Consider the following 24,185-nt stretch of genomic DNA (forward strand, 5'->3'; position numbering starts at 1 on the left):
CCAAAAGGTCGGGCTTCAACAACGTACTTGCCGTCCCCGCCCCCTCTCCCCCGCTCCATAAAGCTGTCCTATAATTCTCCCTAACAAGAGGCTCGGCTCTATAGTCAGCAGTGCTCCTTCTCAGTTTATGCGCGATGCGATGCGTTGCGCTGTGCTGGCTCTTACCCCTGTCTAGTTTCCTGCTTTATTTTTTTCCTCCTCTTCAAGCAGGGCGGTGTGCGTTTCGTTTAAGGAGACCATTGTTAGCCTGCTTCTTATTCCCTCTGTGTGTTGTTTATATGTTTCCATGAATAATTATAACTGATATTATTTCGCAATAATTAAATATTACTGCTGGCCTTCTCTGACCATACGAAAATGCAAACTTATTCTGCTACTTCTCCTCGATAAAAACTAAGTCGAAGAATTTCGCTTGAAATAGCGCAACAACAAATGGATTTATTCGATGAGTGCTCATGGCATGTCGCATAATATTTGGGTTGCAGACCTCGTACCACCGCCTTTGTCCAAACTATTTACTGTATTTTCACGACTCCGGATTTTTGTCACATTTCTTGCCGATCTTTTTTTTTTTGCCATATGGCCTGCGCGATTGCTACTTTTACTGTCGGTTGGTGGACTACCCGCCGGCTACGACTCGGCAAATATTCGCGGCTAGAAGTTTCATCTCCTTTGTTACTCTCAGAATGTAAACAAAGCTGCTTCTACCGTCCCCAACTCATAATAAATGGGCGTAATCAAAACGCCGACCAAGTACTTAGCTGCGACGCAGAGGTGAGAGAGATTTTATTGCTTCCCAAGGGAATAGACAGTCAAAGTAGCAGCTACCACTTTGCAACCTCGTGTTCGGTGGTGTATTTTTCTTCATTACTTTCGTTTGTTCTCTTTTCTTTGCAAGCTTCCTTCCATAAACACGAAACAAGCTCCCGCCCCCTTAGTGCAAGAGTTCATTTCCGTGGCTTGCTGCTTAAGTTACGGAGAATTTCTCTGCTTGAGCCGTCTACTTTATCACACCCTGCATTCCTCGTTAGGTTAGTATCCTCTTGGGCCACTTTCATTCAGTACAAGCACCACTTTCCTAGTAGTGCGATCTATCAATCTTACTTTTGAACAGAGTGCGCAAAAATCAAGCTTTTATCCGCAGAGTGCGGATAAAAGCTTGATGTTCGCAGTAACAATACGTGATTAAAAGTGCCCCAGCAGAAGCTCTCCGCGCTGAAAACGTAGCAAGACGGAGTAATGCAATATTGTCTAGAGAGGCACTGTAGCTATAGTAGCTTTCACCTATTTTGACCTTCCTTTGCGACCACTGACTAAATTAAACACTATGTATAGAGTTAACCTCAAGCGACCATGCTTGTGTACTTTATTCTCGTGTTTTCCGCATGTGTAGCCTCATACGAGTCGTCCTCGCTATAGCAGTTGCGAGGTGCAGGTTGCGTGACAAGGGGGGATATTCTGTAAGTATCCACCTAGTGGACATGCCCAATTCGACTGCTGCTGAAGTGCTGATTGGCTGGGGGGCCTGTCCCCTTCTGACGCGTACCCCAAAATCAGAACTCCACCAGCAGACGAAATGGGCATGTCCACTAGATGGCCAATTACAGAATACCTCACCCCCCCCCCCTGCTCCGCCGCCTAGTGAACTTCTCCAGCGTCTTTGTATCTCTCTGCCCCTCCCTCTCCCTCTCTTTCTCTATCTCCACACGCACGCACGCACACACACACACACACACACACACACACACACACATATATATATATATATATATATATATATATATATATATATATATATATATATATATATATATATATATATATATATATTTCTCTCGTCTCTAAAACAGTTCATGCGATATCTTTAAAAATTGGCGAGTATTTGAAGTTTCGACTACGGATCGAATACTACATACTAACTTTTAGTATTTGTATTCCATAAGTAACTATTCGGTAGTTTTGAATATTGCAATCTTGCCAAATATTTGGCAACAACCAAATTTTATAGTATGATTCCTGTTCTTCATCTGCTAAACAAAGAACAGCATATTATCAGAAGTGAGAAACAACAAAAAGTTTCGGACCAATGTAGAAACAAAATTAGTAATGGAAGCTTTAATTGTTTTCGCTTTCGCGTCGGAAGCCTACGTGACAGCCTCCGACTTTTGCTTGTAGTGCGTCATTTACTGCTTTTGGCAGTGTATTTATGTTACAGCTTTACATTTTACGTTACAACATGCGTTGTTTTCCTTGTAACCAGTCCTTTTACGTCTGTCTACAGCGCAAACATCATTCCGCGGTTGTTTTTTTTTTTGTACAACTCCTCATGTTTTTTTTGTAATTTTTTTTGTTTTTTTTTCAACCAGTTATTTAGCGTTTTTGAAAGCTCATACAGCAGCAAGTCTTTCTTGAAAAGTTTGTTTGAAACAAGGTTTTCAAGTTGTCGAGAGGCACTTCATGCAATTTTTAACATGAAAATTTGTGATCTTATGGGAAGAATTGATCCTTTTCACCTGATAATTAGCTGTCTTTTTTGTACTGTATGTCCTAAGAGGAGTGGTACATAATTCTACCGAAATAAATATTGCTGCGGTAAATATATGCGTCTGTGCTTGAGTGTTCAATATTGTATTCGATATTCGGTACCTTCTATTCGTACTCAGTTCGTACTCGAAAAAAGTTTATGTTCGCCCACCTCTAATGTGCGACTTTGCTTACAACGAGGATAATACGTGTCTTACAAATACGAGTGTGCCCCTCCATCAGTGTTCATTCGCCATGTTGCCCCAGAGCTCTACCAGCGGTCGCGGGTCTAGCTCTGGGCCAATACGGCTCTGCCAGTGGCCACGCTCTCCCCCCTTCGCTATTTCACAATCTGAGTTACAACAGCTCGCCTTGATATACAAGAAAACGAACCTTGTCGCCGTTCGGTCACTGAATAGCAAAAACAACCTGTCGCATCATCACGCTATTTCATCACGCTCTTTAGCCGCGCCTCATTGGCCGAGTTTCTTACCGTAATTGAGTGGAACGTGATCGCGGTGGTATCGCGGAGACGGCGGCATGCCCTCGTCCTCCGGTGGAACTGGGGGCAACGGCCGGCTCGCCATGAAGCGCTTGATGCTGCCGAACTTGTCAGTCCACGAGAACTCTTTCTTGGGGAGCACTGGGTGTCTCTGTGCAGAGCAGAATAATAGGAAACGGCTCACCGAAACAACACGAATTGGACAATCAATTGAAATCCGTCGTTACGAAGGAAGCGCGGTATCTGCGCGACTCCGGGTATCAAGGCGAACACATCTCTTCGATTTCGGCCGCGCCAACGCACGAACCGCAAGCGCCTTCTCAAGTTCTTGCCCAGTGTAGCATGAACATGCGCTTGACCGGATGAGCGTCAATGCGCTCCGCATATTAAGAGGAAGCTTTAGCTCGGGCCCCAACTCCAACGCGGCCTATTCAAGTACATGTAAGATGCAAAAGCGTTTTTCTGAGAAAACCTCTGGACCGATTTTAATGAAATTTGTTGCATTTGAGAGAGAAAGTTAAATTCTAGTGACTGTTGGAAGCGGAATTTCGATTTAGGGCTCGCGTTTTGTTAAAAAGATTTTCAAATATTCGACAGTTTGAAAAATATAGAAACACGAAGTTTACAAATTCATAGCTCTGCATCAAGAACAGATATCGTGGTTCTGTAAAAGGAATCCATTAGATCATTCAAAGCGGACAAATTTGATACATCATTTTACATCTTACGTGAATTTGCTAAGTTGTTTACAAGGGTTCTGCAAAAGCTCTATTTCCATATCACTAAATTTTTTATATTCATGTGTAACAAATAAATTTTGTCTACTTTAGATGCACTATTATATGCAATTCACAGAATTTTATTATTATTTTTAGTTGTTGAGTTACAGCGTTGTAACCTTGATAATTTCGTTATTCAAAACTTTTCGATTATTGACAATTTTTAATAAACAATTAACGACCTAACTCAAAAATTCGAAACCAACAGTCACTAGATTTTGAGTTTTCTTTTAAAGGGACACTAAAGTGAAAAATGATTTCTTCTGCATCAGTAAATTACCTTTCTACAACACCAAAAACACCACTCTTACAACGATAAGACGATTGGTAAGCCAGAAAAAGCGCAAGAACGAAATACGGGTGGCGACGCCTACTTAAGTTCCTGCACCTGGTGGCTGTGACGTCATGGACTTTTGTGGCATCTTCTAGGGCCTACTGATTATATATAGAGGTACAGATTGACTACATTGTGTTCTAAAGGACCCAAATATTAAACATGGTAAGTTTTGGGAACCTTTACTCAGCCAACGCGGCCCAAATGCGAAAACATACTTTGGAATCCCTGACGTCACGCTGACGTACCGGCGCTGGGTTTTCGGCGCGACATTCAAATACTGATACTTGGACCTTCATTTTCTCATCTAATAATCAAACTATCTTTTTGAAATGACCACCTGCAGGGTTCTGAAACAATGCTTCATTAGTCTAAACTGATTTATTGTTTCCCTTTAGTGTCCCTTTAAATGCGACAAACCTCGTCAAACTTGGTGCAGTGGTTGCCGAAAAAAAACGATTTCTCCTTTTATTAGTATTTAGATAGGAGCACTCGAGCTAAAGCTTCCTCTTAAGCGAGAAAGAGGAGGAAGGAGGTTTGTAAGAAGAAAAAAAGTGCTAGCGTCGTCCCAAGCACGAAGCATCGATAGCGCTAGAAAGGTTGAGCTTTGTGCTTTCAAATTACACGCGCGCGCGACATCTTGGCGTGACGCAGCACTTAAGGCAACCCCTGTTGGATAGGTGTAATAGCACCCTGTTAGTTACTAAGCCTCTGACAACGATGGCATGGTGGAGAGCTCCGCCAGTCGTGTTGCAGGCGTCGCACATCGACGGTGCACGAGGTGAGACAGACGGCGTCTGGAAAACGCGAAAGCGTCTCCGCGCGACGGCTTGCATGCGGGAAATTCTTAAGGATGTTCTATCCTGCCTCTTGAGGCATGCGTGTGCGTGGGTAGAGTATACCGGGCTTCTGTGCTGGCGGTGGCGCCTGCATACATTTTTATTCCGTTAATTAAATATTTGTATATGTATCCGGAACCTCACGGCGACGCCAAAAATTCGTCAGTACTATCCATATAATCGCTATCGCAATAACACTATTCCAGAACTGTCGCTAAGCGTGGACAGCTGGGCGAGTTGGTTGCGAATAGCAATGCGAAACATCGTTCTAGCGCACAAGCAACGACGAGCAGAGAAGAACAACGAGAACCCGTTGAAGCCCGACGTTGTTGTTGGCCTTCTCTGCTCGCTTCACAATGCTATCCAGAACTGTCGCATACTTTCATTGCGATGTATCTACAGCTGAGCGCGTGTGCGTCGCGGGCGACCTTGCACATCTTCATTTATGTAATCAAAGTGACGTGTCTATGCCTCGTATCTCTTAGAAACTTGCGATTTCACGCACAATGTCACGCGCTCGCTCAATACACCTCAAATTTTCTAGTTAATACTCTGAAAGTAGGTGACGTTCGCCTAAAATGTTAAAAAAGTCCGTTACTGATCGAGGAAGCGAAAGTCTTCCAGCCCAGCAGTCCAATGCTCTAACCATTAGGCCACGATCGTACGTACCCTTTTTTTGGTGTCTAAGTCGCTCTTTCAACATCTGGCGCGTGCCGCAGTTTCTCGTATTCTTTTCTCGTGATATCTAACGCTTCGCAATGTTGTGTTAGACTGCACTGCCTTCGGTATAGACCCACATTTTCTGTCACACACCAACAAAGTCAGTAAATATCGCCTACATTGCTTTCGCATTACAAGTGACAGAGAGAGGAGGGGAGGGGAGAAGGGAACAACCAACAGCGTGAGTCTACGCGTGGTTACTAGACGTGATTCACTAGATGGACTTGGCCACGCTAACGGCGAGCGAGAGGCAGCCCGTAAGGAAGAACAGGCGAGCTCACCTCGTGATCATCGGCTGGATGGCTGCCAGCGGGGCCACGGCCGAAGGCACTGAAAAGCGACTTCTTCTTCCTGGGTGGCGGCACCGGCATGTGCGATGGGTCGCCCTCGACGCGTTGCTGCGCCGAGGGCGGCGGCTTGACGGCGGCCGGGCGTCCGCTGGCCACGCTGTCCACGGCACGTCGCAGGTGGCTCTTGCGGCGCGGGTGCCGGTGATACATGTCGTCGCACGACAGGCAGAACACCTGCCGGTTGCACTTGTCACAGCGCACCGCGGGCCGCGTGCACCCGCACAGGTCGCAGTGCGAGCCGTCCCGGGCGCTGGGGCCAGCCGTGCCATTGGGCGCTGCAACAGCGAGTCGTGCCAATGGGAAGAGGCCAGGCACTTCTACGTGCACACACTCCTAGCGGCCCAGATTACTGTGGCACTTGTAACGTTTTTTTTTTTTTTTGCTAAGCGCAGACAGATGGCATAAGAAATATCTCACCACTGCACAGCGGGTTACTTCCTATTTTGAACCTTCGATTGTTATGTTGTTATGATGTTAGTTGGTGACCGACTCTGCGCACGCGGTGTGCCTGTCTGCCTTCACACACAACCCCAACACAATATATATATATATATATATATATATATATATATATATATATATATATATATATATATATATATATATATATATATATATATAAACAGCCTGCCGCACGCAGGTGGGGAACGATCCCACGTCTTCGCATTACGCGTGCGATGGTCTAACCAATTGACCCCGCGTAATGCGAAGACGTGGGATCGTTCCCCACCTACAGCAAGTTGTTTTTTCATCCTACTATCATTTCCATTAATTCGTCATTTCTTTTTGTTGGCCTCTTATGATCAGAAGTGTGTGTGAGGGGGGGGGGGGGGGAGGGAGACAGACAGGCGGACCGCGCACTATACGCAGTGTCGGTCACCAACTAACTCTTCGGAACAATTCTTCGTAACTTCTTAATTCTTCTTAATTAACAAAACTTTACTACTTCTCTTTCTAATAAATTATTTTACGCCTCAAACTGTAATTTAGGAATTGTAGCCGGTGAGCTTGCGATGCATATCCACCAGGAATGAACTTGCAAAATGGCACCAGTTTGCAGATAAGGGCCATCAAACTCGCCGTAAAAATGCGTTCTTGTTCTACTTGCCTATTTAACATAATGGTGTTTTATTCATTGAAGCACAAAAGTAACTGGAACTCCCATGTATTTCGTCCTATACGTTGGGAAATATCTCGAAACTCGTGTCAGTCTGGAAATTCAATTCAAGTGCATACGTCTTGCAAACTCACTGGCCGCAATTCGTAAATTGCAGTATGTGCCGCAAACTAATTACTTAAGTAGTTAACTAGGTAATTATTCGTCAATTTGTTGAATATGTTCAGTTTCAGTTTATTATTCTTTAAGTACAATCATTGGGTAAAGGACAATATACAGACGAGGGTCCCAAAGTCAAAAACTGCAATGGGACCCTCGGTTAATAATAACAATGGAGATATGTATTAAAGATGAGCAAGCTAACTAAAAGAAACAAACACAATCGCGAAAATACAACACACAAAAATTAATTTAACGAAAACAAATTGTCTGTATACAAGCCTGCAGCGCATTAAAAAATTGTCAATACATACAAACGCAAATCTAGTGTAATGAATGACGTAAACTTAGTTATACATGTGAAACAGCTTAAGGGAATGACTAAATGCTTAAAAGGATGAAGAATTAATGGTGCTGGGTTAACCATTCCACAGTTTTATGGCAGCGAATGATGATGTGATTTTTCCATAATTAGAATGAACCATAGGGAGTAGGAAATTGGAGTTACGTGCAAACCTGGTATAATTATTATTGATTAGGTACCTGGAATCAACGAATTTGTATGAAAGCTGTTTAGTAAGTAATTTATAAACCATAATTATTAGATGATAGTTGAACAAGTTCGTTACAACAAGGTTGTTATTTTCACGAAGTAATAGAGTAGCACTCGTGAAAACCCCACTGTTAGTGATAATGCATATTGCTTGGTTTTGCAAGTGCTGAATAGACGAGATATGACAACGATATGTCTTTCCCCAAGAAACAATGCCGTAACAAATGTGACTGTGAATGAAAGCAAAGTACAATGCTAATAATGCGTCTTTGGGGAAATATGCTCTTGATTTGAATAATGCTCTATTACCGAAGATACACTTTTGCTTAATGAAGGAAATGTGTTGAGAAAACTTTAGGCTAGAATCTAATTTGATGCCCAAAAATGATACACAGTCGGAGACGGGGATGTGACGACCACCTAGAGTTATGTCAGGCAAGCCAGGTTGTATTCTTTGGCTAGAACGGAAAATCACGAATTGAGTTTTGAAGGATGGATAAATAAATGATTGGAAGAACACGCAACAATATGGTTAAACTCATTGTTTAGTTTAAGTATTAAGGTTGTTAAAGAATTGTCCTGCAACGAGATAGTAGTATCGTCTGTGTATAGTACGCATTTTGCCGATTTAGGACACGTGGGTAAATCATTAATGTAAATGGAGAATAGTGAGGGACCTAGTATGGAGCCTTGTGGTACACCTTGGTTAATAACTCTAGTATCTGAATAAGCACCTCCAAAAAATTGTTCATTCTCTATTGTGCAGGTAACTTTTTATGAGTTTTAGTACTGGACCGGTAATTCCCAGGGATTCTAGCTTAGTAAAAAGTATGTTATGATTATTCGTATCAAAAGCTTTAGTGAAGTCCAAAAATCGCGAACCAACGAAGTTTCCCGTATCAATCGAGTGTAGACGAATGTAGTTGGTTAGGGATGTTAAAGCTAAGTTAGTCGAACTGCCAATATATGTGTTTCGATTTCTCGTGCTGGTGATGTCCACCTCTTCGAACAATCCAGCTCGACGTCGACAATCATTAGGCTATATTCCACAGAAAATTTTAAGAAACGCTGTAAACCTTGAATATGATCACCCCGTATATTCCTTTTAACACGACGAGTGTTTAACAATAATTTCACGGGCAGTTATAATTTTTGAAATATCCGTAACATTTTTGCGTACGATCGCGAAATACGCGACGAAACACCATGCCCTTAAAGGGCAGTCACCCTCGGCTTTGCTATCTGATCCTGGAACGCAACAATGCTTCTGGGTAGGAAAATGCAGTTGTGTTCGCGCTCCTATTTCAGCATGGTATTTCAGCACGAAGCGCACGAAGCGTGCGAAGGAGCTCAGACGCGAGCCTCCATGCGGCGAGTCACGCATTCTCTAGTACCTCGCTGTCAGCGCTGCGGTAACACTCGACGTGCGTTCACCCGTGCCGCCTTATCCCTTTCGTAGAGCGTAGACATCCCGATGGGACAGGGCTGGCCTCGGGCCGCTGAGCCCCCTCTCCCCACAGTCATGCGTCACTCACGGAGCAGCTAATTTGGTCCGCCGCTGCGGACAGCCGGCTTCGCGGAAACCTAATTACCCGACGCTTGGCGATCTGGAGAAATCGCGGAAGGAAAAAAAAACATACAGACGTAATTGGTCCCAGATGTCAGCTCGCGACTTCACCCGGTGCTCTAGGCCAGCCAGCCTTGGGAGTCATTTCGTAAGGCAGACTGCGCGCCCTGACCGACGGCGAAGGGAAGTGGGGAAGCAGCGAGCGACCTCTCTCCTCGTGTTTTCTCTACGGTTGTGGGCAAGCACCTGCCCCTCCCCTTCTTGCCTTGATACAAGCAGTTGACTCGAGCTAATTCAAACACCGTGGCAGAGGCGTAGTTAAGGAATAGGTACTTCTCTTCATCCTCAAAACATATAACCGTCCTCGGAACATCACTCTAAGGATGAGAAATCAGTGATGTGTTGTAGCGCTGCTCCGCCTGGGACGTACAAAGTGTATTTAAATTTTGATTCGAAAGCATCAAATGGCCCATTGAACGAAAAAGCCGGCGTCTGTAGCAGCGAAACGGCAACTGAATTTCCATTGGCTGCGACGCCACGTCACGAGTCAGTGCCTCCTAAATAGCAGGCCTGTGCACTCCGATTTGTGACATCATGCTACTTGGACTGAAATTTCCATTGCCAAGCCCAGCGTGACGAAGGCGATGACGTCAAAACCACCGCGGCTCGATCGGGAGCGTCCCCATTAAATACTATGGCAGTCGGGCAAGGTAGCATGACGTCACGGATCGAAGTGCACCGTACTTGTGCTATCTAGGAGGCGTTGCACGAGCGCGCCTCGACGAAGCAGAGAGGGCGAAACGGTGCTGCGTGAGGGAAGAGGAGCGTCATTTTCTTCTTTGGATCAGTATCATCACCCGCACGCGCGCGTCACGCTTCTGCCTCGCCGACGACAACCTGTCTCGCCCCGCGGCATCGCATCGCCGTATCTGCCCCGTCGAGCGGGTGCCGCCGACTCGCTCTCCGAAGCTGGCGCGCCGTCCGTATCTTTCTATCTCTCACCTCAACTGGGCTTAGCTACTGCGCGCGTCTACTGGCCTTGGTACCTTTCTCTCCCTTCCCCCTTGTACAGTGAGGTTGAGGTGTCCTCTATTCAGAGACAGTTACCGCGCTGCACTTATCCCCACCTTTCACCCCCCAATCAAGAATCTCTCTCTGCCGGCCTCGGTGACCGCTGCTGCTTCCTCGGTCTCTCGTCACGCAGGGCGTTGGCGGCATGCGGCGTTGGCATCGCAGGCTGCTGCTGTTTGCTGGCTCGGGCAGCAAGTACCGCTATGGTACATTACTCGCAGCTCCACACTCGAAGGACTACTCACCAGCGTTCAATTGTACATTAATGATTTCGCATTCACACCTTATAAGAAGTGCTTACGTGTCCTCGGATTTGAAAAAAAATTAACTAATGAACTTTTTGCCAATACAGGACTGCCGTTTTCCAATGAAAAAAACATTATAGCAGGGCTCACCTCACGATGACTGTCTACGGTAATGCGATTTCCATTCGAGCAATGTAGCGACAAGCCGTATTCCTGAAGTAACATTTATTTAGCATCTTCATTGTTCATTCTGAGACATCCATTGTTTTGGCTATATGCGACAAATCCCGGTATCGTCCCACTTTGCTAAGACACAGAGTGACTAAGGTCGCCCATGAGCATAGCGGCATGACGGCGACGCAGTGACGACGATCGAGTCACGTGGAAGGAATGACGCCGATGGAACAACAAAGGCGCTATGAAGACGGCGGCATGGCCCCAATGAGAAAGCTATTCTGAAATGATGACGTTGGTATAACGACTACACCGTGACGACGGCGACATCATTACAATGGTACGACGATGAGTGTATGACGGCATCACGACGAGGTTATGACGACAATCGGGTAACGAAACTGAAATGAGGACGATGGCACGACCCCGACGGCATGGCTGCGACGGTATGACAATAAACGCATGATAGCGACTCGGCCACGCAATGAAGACGACGGCGTGACAACAGTGACGTAACAACGACTGAATGACGAAGGAGGAATTACGTTGGTGAACAGACAAAGGCGTTATGACGACGATGGCATTACGAAAACGGTATGGCGACGACTGCGTGACGACGGTGGCTGACGACGAAGCAATGATGAAAGTCGGATGTCGAAGTTAGAATGACGACGATGAAACGACCGAGGCGGCATGACTACGACGATATGACAATGAATGCATGACGACGACGCAATGAAGACGGTGGCCTGATGATAGTAGGAGGACAATGGGATGACGACGAGTGTATGGCGACAATGGCGTGATGAGGACTGTATCGCGCTGCCTGTATGACAACGATGACGTGACGACGGCCGCCTGGAGATAGATGACGGAGCTGGAATGGCGACGATGAAACGTCCGCGGCGGCATCATGACCACAAGCACATACATAGTGACTGACGCAAGCTGCCAGACAACCTGGGCCCTTCAATGTAAAGCAATGTCGTGCTTTTTGCGATCTACAGGACTCGGCAAACGCCTTTAGTACTTGTTTTTTTTTCTCTCCTCCTCCCTTCTGTCTAACCCCCTTTTCCAGTCCACGCGCAGCGTAGCAAACCGGAGATTTCATTTTTGGCTAACCTCTCTGCCTTTCCTCCTTCTCTCTCTTTCTTTGTACGGCGTAAGATAGATAGATAGATAGATAGATAGATAGATAGATAGATAGATAGATAGATAGATAGATAGATAGATAGATAGATAGATAGATAGATAGATAGATAGATAGATAGATAGATAGATAGATAGATAGATAGATAGATAGATAGATAGATAGATAGATAGATAGATAGATAGATAGATAGATAGATAGATAGATAGATAGATAGATAGATAGATAGATAGATAGATAGATAGATAGATAGATAGATAGATAGATAGATAGATAGATAGATAGATAGATAGATAGATAGATAGATAGATAGATAGATAGATAGATAGATAGATAGGCTCAAAACGACTGAAGTAGACAAACAATGCCCATCGCGTAGGAAACAACCGCTCTTGTTTACCTGAACAGGAAAATGAAGAAGTAACGCCACAAAGCTGGTTGGCAAGTCGGCGTTGTATCCTAGATTCTGTCGCTTTTTGTTTCTGTCTTTTTACTTTGCCGATAAAATGCGCTGTTAAATTATTTCTGTCTGCATGTGATGCGTTACAGATAAATATTCTCCATTTGTTGGGAATGTCCGAACGAGTCCTACGTATTGGAACCTTCACAATAACCGCCAGTGCAAAACAGCATTTCCTGTGGACGGCATAATTAAGTCCAGCTTTGGGCTGCTACTTCTGACTCCACGCCCTCCAACCACGCAAGGTACAAGTTCGCCGCACAAGCAACATCTTGGTTCTTTCAAATACTATGCGTTTTTGCCGCTCTTGAATTCGCTTCAACATTGCAGGCTTAACCGGAGTCGATGCGCCAAAGTTCGACTCAGGGTCTAGTTATGTAAACCTAAATCTAAGGTCACTGGCTGGTTTTTGACAGTACAATGAAAAGTTCAGGTAGTGTCGTAAACAGAAGATACAGTAGAATTATTTGGTTAGGCTGTAGTACAAAAATAAATTTTAAAAGCTTTCTTATTGTGTTCTTCGCAGCGTCTTCCGTAGGATACGCGCTGAGAACGGGCCTTTGTTTAACTTTCTTTTTTTTTTATCTGGGCATTCAAATGGAACTGTTAGAGCAGGCGAAGTTACAATGAATGCAAATTTACGCTTGCCAACGTTTTACCCGCATCGTAAAAGAAAACGAGATTCAGTACAAGGGCACAATCTATGTTCCTGGCTTCATGCACCCATCTGTTTACTCGAGATAAACAAAGCGCGAAGCGACCGTTTGACTTTCCAATTTTCTTGTCCATGTCCTCCCTTCCAGATTGGAGTTGTATCAAGACATGCTTCCTGTTCATCTTTTTTTTTTTTGCGGAGCCCCCATGCGGCCTTTGAATTCATTTGCGTGATATTCGCAAGGGCCTGCTGGACTTACAAGAACCTTTCTGCATAACGCCAACAAGCTCAACCAGCAAGATACGCTAAACAAGTACTGTGAGCGTAAGGCCCTCGGTTTCTTGCGATCTTCGAGAGGACTTGGAAATACAAACAGCCCCTACGTTGCTCACCTATGGGACATACTGTATAAGGCATTCACATCCCTTTGAAAACTTTCATTCATTGTAATATAGGCCACCTTATTCCTTAAGTAAACACGAAAGGTAAATCATGCTAACAAAGAACTGACCTCCATTGCGCATCATACCACTAAAGTCTAGAATAACAGAAATGTTCTCCTACTTCTGCAGCATGAGAACAGTCCCCTACTTTATGAATAATGTACCTAAACAGAGGCAAATTATACTGCGCGCACAAGTAGAATAACTGCCGTCACGTCGACACGTCATCGATGGCCTGCAGCAGAAACACCGCGGCAAAGGAATTCTCGCTTTGGGCGAAATGACGCTGCTGTCTTTCCCGCGAGAAAATGGGCGTCCGCGCTAACAGACCGGGCCGGAGGGCAACGACAACTTGCAAAGTCCATCCACCCCCTGCCCTCCCGCCCCAATTAAACTGCAAAGGAAAGCGCTACTGCCATTGCTGTCACGCTTTCTTTTGCGTAGTGTGTTTTTGCTGAGCACTTTTGTCCTGCTTTTCCTCTTTCGAGAATCCAACTTGTCCAATACAATGAGCAGTCGTCGCTGGGGTCGAATGGTCCATTGTGCAACGGACCTCGGTCGGAGGAACCGTGCTCTGGTTGCCGCCAATATCGCCGAATGCCCCCTGCCTTTCTTATGACCGCGCACTTGTACCCGTATACCATCGCCTCGTGCGCGGAGGCTCACAACTAATATCGTACGGCAGCTACTGCACGGCGCCGCCAGCTTCTTTTTGTCGTAAACCTTTACTGCGGTTGGCATCAGGCGCCTCTGGTACTAAACAATGGTTTGACAGTGGACGCTGACGTCACATCCTCATGAGTGCCAGACAACTCTAGCAGCGCTAGCAAAAACCAGCAGAACCCTACGATAAGACGAGTGCCATATATGTATGACTAAAATAGAAATTCCCAAAGCATGCACTATAATTGCTACCATAGAAAACATTAAGCAGCTGTGTTGCGGAAGCCTTTTATCGCGCTATGCGGCTAGAAAAGGCGAAGCCAGCGAAACGCATGTCATCGGTTTTCGCGTGTGCTTATGGAGGAAGCTGAGTTCCTACTCCTATTCTCTACTCCTATTCTAGGGCTGTATATATCGATCTAACCAAAGCGTTTGACACCATAGTGCACTGGATTCTTTTTGATAAATTTAACTCTATCGGTATTGTTGGTCTCTCACTAAGTCTTTTTAAAAGCTATTAATGTAACAGGCAGCAAGATGTTTATATTAATCCAACACTATTAAATTACCTATTCAGAGAGGTGTACCCCAGAGGTCGATTCTCGGGCCCCTTTTATTTCTTATCTATATTAATGATCCCCCTAATTCTTTGATTCACGCCGAACCATTTCGTTATGCAGTTGACATTACCATACTTGCTACTGACCGGTATCTTGCACTAAACACTGATCCAAAAGACATACTTGTATGGTGCCGGTGTATCTCCCTCGAAATTAACCTGTCCAAAACCACATTCATGATCTTCCATTCTGTTCAAAAAAGTATCTCATATACTCCGGCAGTAACCATTAAACCTCACTAAATTTACGCAGTTAATCTGTGCTCGTTTTTCGATGTCACACTAAACTCTCATTTAAAGTACACAGCTTACATCGCTAGTTTGCTGCATGAAACATCTCATGGAATAAGAATAATGCTAAAAAACGCGACATTATTTTGCTACCCCAACATTGCAAAGCCATTAATTTGCTTTTATTCACAGTCATTTTGCCTACTGAATTGCGACATGAGGTAGTACATATCATAAACACATAACCACATTACAACGCATTCAAAATCAAGCAATCAGGATTCTCACCTTCAGTCCATTTTGTTGCAGTGCCTCTCAACTACTTCGAAATTACCGAACATTAACAATTTCTCAACTATACAAATTTCATGTTGTAATCATTTTGTATCGATCTCTTAATAAGCTCTTGCCATATAACATACCAAGTGGATTCAAGCTTGTTATACTAGAACTGGATTTGCTTTCAATCATAATTTGCTTTTACCTTTAATTCGAACTAACTACGGCAGACAAACAATCCACTTTTCTAGCACGTCATTTTAGAATCGCCTCCCGAGTCACATCAAACAAACCACTTCGTTACGTCATTTTAAAAAGGAAGTTTCTTTTCTTTTTTCATAGATGGATGATGCCTTTCCTCTCACTTTTCTCAAACAAACACGTTCTAAGTTCGGAGTTATGCTTGTGTAACATACTAGATGTTACTGATATTCTGTATGTCCTTTCCATTTCTTTAAATAGCCTTTTCAAATACCTATAATATTCATATTTTGTTGTATTGTTATCTACAAGCATAATCTCTATTATTCTTTTGTATGTTAGAGCAATATTGCACAAACTAATTTATGTATATTTGTATTTATGGAATTAAATCGCATTTATTGTGTTTTTTGTGTATTTTCTGCTTTTACTATTTTGTGTGTCTCACTCGTATTACCCTGCTGTCAATATTGTTATTAGTTTTCTGCACTAACAAACAGGAGGTCCCCTTAGAGCTTCGTGCTCTGGGAGCTCCTGCTGTATCTTCATTTATGTAACATATTTTGTAACTGAATGAATATTCTGATTCTGATTCATCGCGCACCTAAATCAAAGCAGACGAGAGGTTTTCGCATTCCAGCTCCCATCGAAATGCGGCCGCCGCTTGTCGGGATTCGAACCCGTGACGTCGTGCGCCCTCAACATCATTAACTGGCATGCTGAACCATCGAACTAACCGCCCAAAAGCACGTCTCGAGCCACGAAGTGAAACAAAGGGAAAGAAAGACCGTAGACGGCGGTTCTCCAGCATTACCTATCACTGTCACTGCTTCGCCCCTGTAAGTCTTCTCTCTTTTATTATCGAAGTAGCCTCAAAAAAGTTAAAAACTCGGTTAAGTCAAATGAAGAATAACTTGGCAGTACGCTAGTTGATTGCACGGACTTAAATTTGCGCTGCACTGTTAATACAAGTGCAAGCCAGGGTCTGTATAATGTAGTGATTCCTTTGACGCGATTCGATTCCTTTCTTATCATTCACCACTCATGGTAGGCCGATACTAGTGATAACGTAGAAGCGCCGTTCGGTGAATGAGAAAAGAAAAATAACGGAAAGAAGTGGAAAAGGATCGTTATATAATCCCGACGAATTTTTTACAGGGCGGACATTGTACACATGTGCCTCATAATCAGAAAGTGGTTTTGGCAGGTAAAACCCTATAACTGACATTGTACACATGTTCAGCAAGAAAAGAAAAAAAAGTCGTCGAGACATATGCCATTAAGGTTGCTCTAACCACAATATGTTATTAGCCCAATCATTGTCAATCAATGACGTCGGTAAGCCCTGCAACGGTTTCCTTGCGCATGCATTGTTGCCACCTTTCTATTCCCAGTTTTCTCGAAAAATAACAATTGATAGTTTGCGCTTGCTGTCTCATGTTAGTGTACACTTAAATGCAGTTTTTTCGCAAATGTCAAGCGCACGGATTTAAGTACGCCAAATTCGTTTTCGTTCTTGGGTAGTAGGTGGAATTTGTCGCTGAAAGGCATACAGAATAAGCTGATTAGCTTTTTAAGTTGGTAATAATCTTTAAACGAAAGACGTAAACGGTGAGTAAAGTAATTTAGCCTAATAAGCTATTATTCTTCTTCTTGATTTACGTGATTCGTCTCCAATTTCTGAGGGCACCGAACCGATATATCGACTGAAAACCAGCTCGATGAACCATGACATTTTCTCCAGCCCATAAGCACGAACGGCGATGCAGTTTTTAGTTACGCAGTATGCCTCGCTGACGCATAGAGCGACCGTGCGTCTTTGTTTGCGTTCTTTAGCCGCCCAGAAGCACCGGAACCACGGAAACAGTTCTTGTTTATTTAAAACATGAAATTCTTACCGGTGGCATAAAGCAGGTTTAATTCAAGTTCTCGCGGAATCGACAATCTCGGCAATCACCGTTCGTATTCGGTGTTCTAAACTAAATTGTAGCAAAGAAGAAATTCTGCGTTAATTACACGTCAGGCTGGCAATCAAGCCCCGAGTCATTTGATCTTGAGCCCGGTTCTGTACAGGTCGTGCCAACGAACACACGAATTACTTGTTGATTCTAGCAAAGAGCGGGTCGTCCGTCTTTGCACAAAGTGCGAATTGCGGCATGACGCAATTAAAATGTGTACTATCTTGCAAGAAATACTGGATGATTAAGGTGACGATGACGTGACGCTAATCATGACGAAAGGAAGAGTACGGCTCTCCGGCCTATGCTTAGAGACAAAGTGCATGCGAAGGAGACAAAGAGGAGGAAGTTTGGCATGGCCGCTGGCGCGAAGAGTCAAGCCAGTCGATTTAATTTACCCACGAACAAAAAGCTTCGTGCATGCGAGAGTATACTTACCGCACGTAAAAGTTGTTGAACCACAAAAAATAGTATTCTTCACGCAAGTTCCAGTCGTTTATCACTTGACAAACTTTCGTGCGGCAGCTTCTACTGGCACTAACGCAAAGCACGTGGAGACAAATTTACCCACCAGTAATAATATTCGTGCTAGCGCGCCTCCTTGGTGAGCATTGAGGACAATATCGGGGCGCGTATTCGCAGAAGTTACCTTATGTAAGTGCGCCTTCGTGACTGCCACTTACAGTACAGCGACATCCACTCCGAACGTATATTGGGCGTGGTATTAGCAGGCTTCGGTGCGTTCGGTCTGCGTTGCGTGAGAAGAGCGCTCTTCGCCAAAATGTGTTCTTTGAGCAGTTGCTTTCACGTGTAAGCGCACGGAACATATCTCAGCCAAAATTATCGCTCTCACCTCTGCTGCTGGACATGACGTCACGGGTTCAATCTCCAGCTGCGTCGACCATATTCAGTTGGGAGCGGAATGGGGCGTTATACGCCGCTTTTCTTTCGTTTTTTTTTGTTTTTTTTTTTGTTTTTGTACGGTCAGTGCGTGCTGTCTAGTGGACGCACCAACTCCAGGCGACGCCACACCACAGAAGATTTGTAAATCCAAGGCCCAGCCTTTTTCCTTCCTCTTTGGTCAACATGCGTGCTACAGCAGATAACTATTAGGTACAGGGCGTAGAAGACAAGAGGGACAGGACTACAGACACACGAAGCACAGTGTGCGTTTACTCCTGTCCATCTAAGCTTCGCAAACCCAGCTTTCCACTGTATTCAACAAATAAGTTTTCAGTTGTCACTCTTGGGTACGTCCCAGCTTTTCGAGAATCTACGTGTCCTTTTTGCATGAAGCGGGTTGTTTCCTGTCCGGCGGTAATTTTTAAACGTTGCAAACCGCGCGAGGCGAATGTTGTAATCATCGCCCTTTATTAAACACACTAGCAACGGGTAGTCACCTTCCGATGTCTCGAGAGTGAAGAAATAGGGTGAAAAGTAAAACACGGTAAGAGGGGAAGTAAAATCAGTTTCTGCGTCGTATTTCTTTTAAGGAAAGAACAGCGTAAAATAAAACGGTAAAGATTTCCAGACTACTCCCAAGTCTTATAAATAGTTGGTGTTCAAGTTTCAGCCTCGGAACAACTGTTTCCTCACAGTAATGGAAGCCCATAGCAGACAAGAAAATGCTCATGACATATTGTGGTTGTGGCGTGGCTTGCTCATCATCATTAATAATAACAATAATCATCATCATCATCCCGTTTACGTCCACTGCAGGGCGAAGGCCTCTCCCAGCGGTCTCAAATTACCCCTGTCTTGCACCAGCTGACCCCGTCCTATGCCTGCAAAATCTTAATTTTGTCGCACCACTTAGTGTATAGGGAGAGGCAACATGAGACACGGGGCAAAACATGCTATTTTGAGATTCCCGCTTTATGTCTTCAAACTGTGCAATCTGAGTGGCATGATATTTTGCTGACAGATGACACTATTTATCCACTTTGCTGACTAGAAAATTGTCGTGATAGGGCAAGGTACACTGCAGAAAAAAAAATGCAAACTCAGTGCCCGTAGGCTGGCGACCCGTCAAAAACAGGCAAAAATCAGCTCACTAGTTTTCTGTGGCGTGAACGCCGCAGTTCTAGTACTTTTCTCTACCAAAAATGTTATTTTACTTGTTCGCTCCCTGGCTACACTGCCACGAAATTTCAGCTCGGTATGTCGTAATCTTCACTGTAGTAAAACTAATTGATTATTGTTCTCAGGCTTGAACAAAACACGCCAAGCAGTCTTAAAATATCTTTTTTTACTGAGCGCGTTGTTCGTACCTCTTTCAAATTTCCGTACTCTTGTCTAGAATGGTAAGAACTTACAAGAGAAAGACATTAGGCGCTCCACTGGCCGGAAATTAAGCGCAATGGGCAACTGACGCTGTCCATCAGCGAGACGATTTAATTGGAGCGGCGTCGCAAGTTCCTTGCGTGCCGAAAAAAACTATGCAGAGGCTTTCGTGAAAACCCGCCGAACAAATACGAGCGTACAAGAGGGGATAAATACCTTCCATGAAATTTCTCCTATGTCCAGAAAAATAAAACCTAAAGGTGAGAACGCAGAGCTGTGCACAATCCTCAACTCATCTACCCGCAAGGCCAAGTTGTTGAAATAGGCTGACAGAAGATCGATAAGTCATCCCCAGAACGTAGAAATCTCAGACGAAGGCTAAATGAATTAGCAAAGGCGAAAGTATTTATTCAGCGTATCGAGAAAAAAAAATTGTTCCACCAGTCACGTGACCCATACAAAGGTGTTTGATTTGCAAGAAAACACGTTCTGGAGCTAGTTGGTGCATAGCTTTCAAAAAATGAAGCGCCAATGGTAACGGCACACAAAGAAGGAACAAAATACAGGAAAGTCCTGTCTTTTGTTCCTTCTTTGTGTGCCGTTACCGTTGGCGCTTCATTTTTTTTTTTTTTTTGCAAGACGTTTTGTAGAAAGAGAGCATCGTGATTGGTGTGGATTTAATGCAAAAGTTTCAGGTAGTGGGCCATGAAGCCTGCTCGGGGGCCTAAGGGGCCCAGTACAAGTGCCTTGTTTGCAACACTGAATTGAATAATATTTAATGCTTTAGGGGGGGGCATTAGGGGTGCGATCTTGTACGCGTTCCAAAATAGAACGGAGGCGGTCCGTTCCACCGAGCCGCACACGGTTCGTCAGTTTGAACGGTGAAGAACGCCATGACGTCAATTCTTAAGTGATATCTGCTGTCAATCATTCCGTGTTGTCTGCTATCGGACGAACGCAACGGAACGGACCACCCATTTCGCGACGGAAAGAACGGACCGCCTCCGTTCGAGTTTGGAACGCGTACAAGATCGCACCCTAGGACACTAATGTCAAAGTGGAAAAAAGTGTATGTTAAGTGTGACGGTGGTCACGTAATAGATAGATAGATAGATAGATAGATAGATAGATAGATAGATAGATAGATAGATAGATAGATAGATAGATAGATAGATAGATAGATAGATAGATAGATAGATAGATAGATAGATAGATAGATAGATAGATAGATAGATAGATAGATAGATAGATAGATAGATAGATAGATAGATAGATAGATAGATAGATAGATAGATAGATAGATAGATAGATAGATAGATAGATAGATAGATAGATAGATAGATAGATAGATAGATAGATAGATAGATAGATAGATAGATAGATAGATAGATAGATAGATAGATAGATAGATAGATAGATAGATAGATAGATAGATAGATAGATAGATAGATAGATAGATAGATAGATAGATAGATAGATAGATAGATAGATAGATAGATAGATAGATAGATAGATAGATAGATAGATAGATAGATAGATAGATAGATAGATAGATAGATAGATAGATAGATAGATAGATAGATAGATAGATAGATAGATAGATAGATAGATAGATAGATAGATAGATAGATAGATAGATAGATAGATAGATAGATAGATAGATAGATAGATAGATAGATAGATAGATAGATAGATAGATAGATAGATAGATAGATAGATAGATAGATAGATAGATAGATAGATAGATAGATAGATAGATAGATAGATAGATAGATAGATAGATAGATAGATAGATAGATAGATAGATAGATAGATAGATAGATAGATAGATAGATAGATAGATAGATAGATAGATAGATAGATAGATAGATAGATAGATAGATAGATAGATAGATAGATAGATAGATAGATAGAAATGACGATGGTGTGCACCAGACCATCATCAGTTGCACTTCGCTACTCGAAGAGGCAAGATGTATGTCGAGTGAGCTCCTGAACAACAAATTACAATGTTGTGAACGCTGTTTAAATCATGGATCCGGGACCTCAAAGAGGTGCGACGTAATCCTAACGCATTTGTCTTGCAATTATTGTTAAATCGCTCCAGAACTTTAAGGGCTGTCTGATTTTGCCCCTAGATCTGTCTCATTTTGCCCCTGGAGTTGGGGCAAAACGAGTCATTATATACTTTTTTTATTTGATTTATTACTTAATATGATTCAAGCGCCAATATTTTCTTTTCAGATCAAGAAGACAAGAGCCAAACAGACGCTCTCATTGTATTTTGTTACAATGATCAAAAATAAAACATTTAGGATCAGTTTGCGAAATTCTGTCTCATTTTCCCCCGCCTTACTATAATTTCTGCTATCCCCTACTGCGCTTCCTTTCCCTTGGCGCCCATTCTCCAACCCTAATAGACCACTGGCTATCCGCCCTGCGCATCGCATGGCCTGCCCAGCTCAATTTTTCCCTTTTAGCGACAGCTAGAACATTGGCTATATACCCGTTAGCTCTCTATTTCACACAACTGTATTCCTCTCTTTTAACTTAGGCCAAACTTTTTCGTTCCGCTGCTCATTGCAGGGTCCCTAGATTCCCCTCAAGCGTCTTTGTTAACCTATACGTTTTTCCCCATGTGTGAGCACTGGTATAATGCAATGATTGTACACTTTTGGGGAAAGTTCGCGCACGACTTCAGAAAGCCTCAACGGTTGTTTTACCTAAGAAGACAAGGCCTGGAGCTTTCCGCTGAGAAATGTGCACTCGTTGCTTTTACTCGCAAATCGATGGCCCCATATGCTTTGCGGATTAATGACCAAATTATACATTATAGACGAACGCACCGATTTCTTGGCGTCATCATTGATAGAGACTTGTCTTGGAGCCCTCACATCTCGTACATGGCAAAGCGTTTGGCCGCCATTGTGGACCTTCTTGCGTTTCTCGGCGGCAAGTCCTGGGGCGCAACAGTACCATCAATGTTGCAACTCTATAAAGCACTGTTTTTGGGCTTCCTGCGGTACAGCTTACCTGTAATAGGAAATACTTGCACCACGAATATTCGCAAACTACAGAGCGTGCAAGCCCAAGCACTCAGGACTTGTCTCGGTCTTCCCAAAACTACGTCATCGATTGCGACAGTGGCCATAGCCAGAGACGCTCCTTTGACAGTATACATTGATACAGATGTCCTGAGAGCGCACATCCGACACCTGACTCGGATTCCCTCACACCATCTTGCTTGCTTGCCAGCAAAGAGGCCACTGTCAACTTTTGCTAAAACTATTGTACGACATCAATCGTACTTGCCATCGGAATTTACGCCCGCTACACGATTGTCAGATCCATTGTGGTGTCTGCACCGGCCGCAAGTTGAACTGACAATTCCAGGAATCAGAAAGAAATCTGGAGCACCATTGCAAGCTTTGAAACAAGCAACTTTGGAGCACATTCACAACGTGCACAGATTCCGCCAACATGTATACACAGATGGTTCGGTAAAACTCAACAGCTCTGCTGCTGCAGTCATATTCCCGGCACAATCTGAGGAAATCAAATTAAGAACTTCATTTGTGACCACATCGATGGGTGCAGAACTCGCGGCGCTCCGTGCTGCACTTGATTTCATTAAGCAGAAGCCACAGCAACAATGGACAGTCTTTAGTGACTCCAAGGCAGCCCTTCAGTGCATACGAAGCCCAATGCGCCACGGACCCAATGAACAACTGGCCTCAGAAATTCGGCACATATATCACCAAACCTATGACAAGGGACACAACATAATCTTTCAGTGGCTTCCAGGACATTGTAACATCAGCGGGAATGACCACGCCGACGAAGCCGCCCGATCTGCACATGAAAGTGGCCAACGAGTCTTCATTCCGCTTTCGCGAACAGACGCTGCGGCTGAGCTGCGATTGATGTCCCGTGAGTGTACTTTGCCCCTGTGGGACTCGAATGTTTTCACAATGTGTCGGTTGCGTTCGTTGTCTCCGGACATACGGATGCACCTCCCGCCTGGATTACCCCGACGTGAACAGACTATGCTCTACCGTCTGTGGCTAGGCGTTGCCTTTACAAACGCCTATGCTTTCCTCATAGGAATGGCCAACAGCCCCACGTGCGACACATGTAACATCGACGAGACGCTCGCACACATTATCTGTGTCTGCCCGCGATACAGTGCTGAGAGACAAGTGATGTGCAGAGTACTGGACCAGTTGGACAATCGTCCACTTTCAGAACTAAAAGCTTTAGGCCAATGCTCCGAAAGAACATCCGCGTTGAAGGCCTTACTTGCGCTAGTA

The 24,185-nt window shown here is 44.0% G+C and overlaps 1 protein-coding gene across 4 annotated transcripts in view; it reads right to left on the reverse strand.

Moving 5' to 3' along the window:
• The window catches only part of LOC135897427 (platelet binding protein GspB-like), a 218,656-nt gene that overhangs the window by 93,695 nt on the left and 100,776 nt on the right, over positions 1-24,185 (reverse strand). For all 4 annotated transcript variants that reach the window (XM_070530920.1, XM_070530921.1, XM_070530918.1 and 1 more), the window contains exons 3-4: positions 5,979-6,322; positions 3,017-3,176 (exon numbers count right to left, since the gene is read on the reverse strand). In XM_070530920.1, coding sequence (XP_070387021.1) covers positions 3,017-3,176; positions 5,979-6,322 — 504 coding nt within the window. The remainder of the gene's footprint in view (positions 1-3,016; positions 3,177-5,978; positions 6,323-24,185) is intronic.

Source organism: Dermacentor albipictus, chromosome 1, assembly GCF_038994185.2.
Source record: "Dermacentor albipictus isolate Rhodes 1998 colony chromosome 1, USDA_Dalb.pri_finalv2, whole genome shotgun sequence".
In the NCBI taxonomy this organism is placed as follows: domain Eukaryota; kingdom Metazoa; phylum Arthropoda; class Arachnida; order Ixodida; family Ixodidae; genus Dermacentor; species Dermacentor albipictus.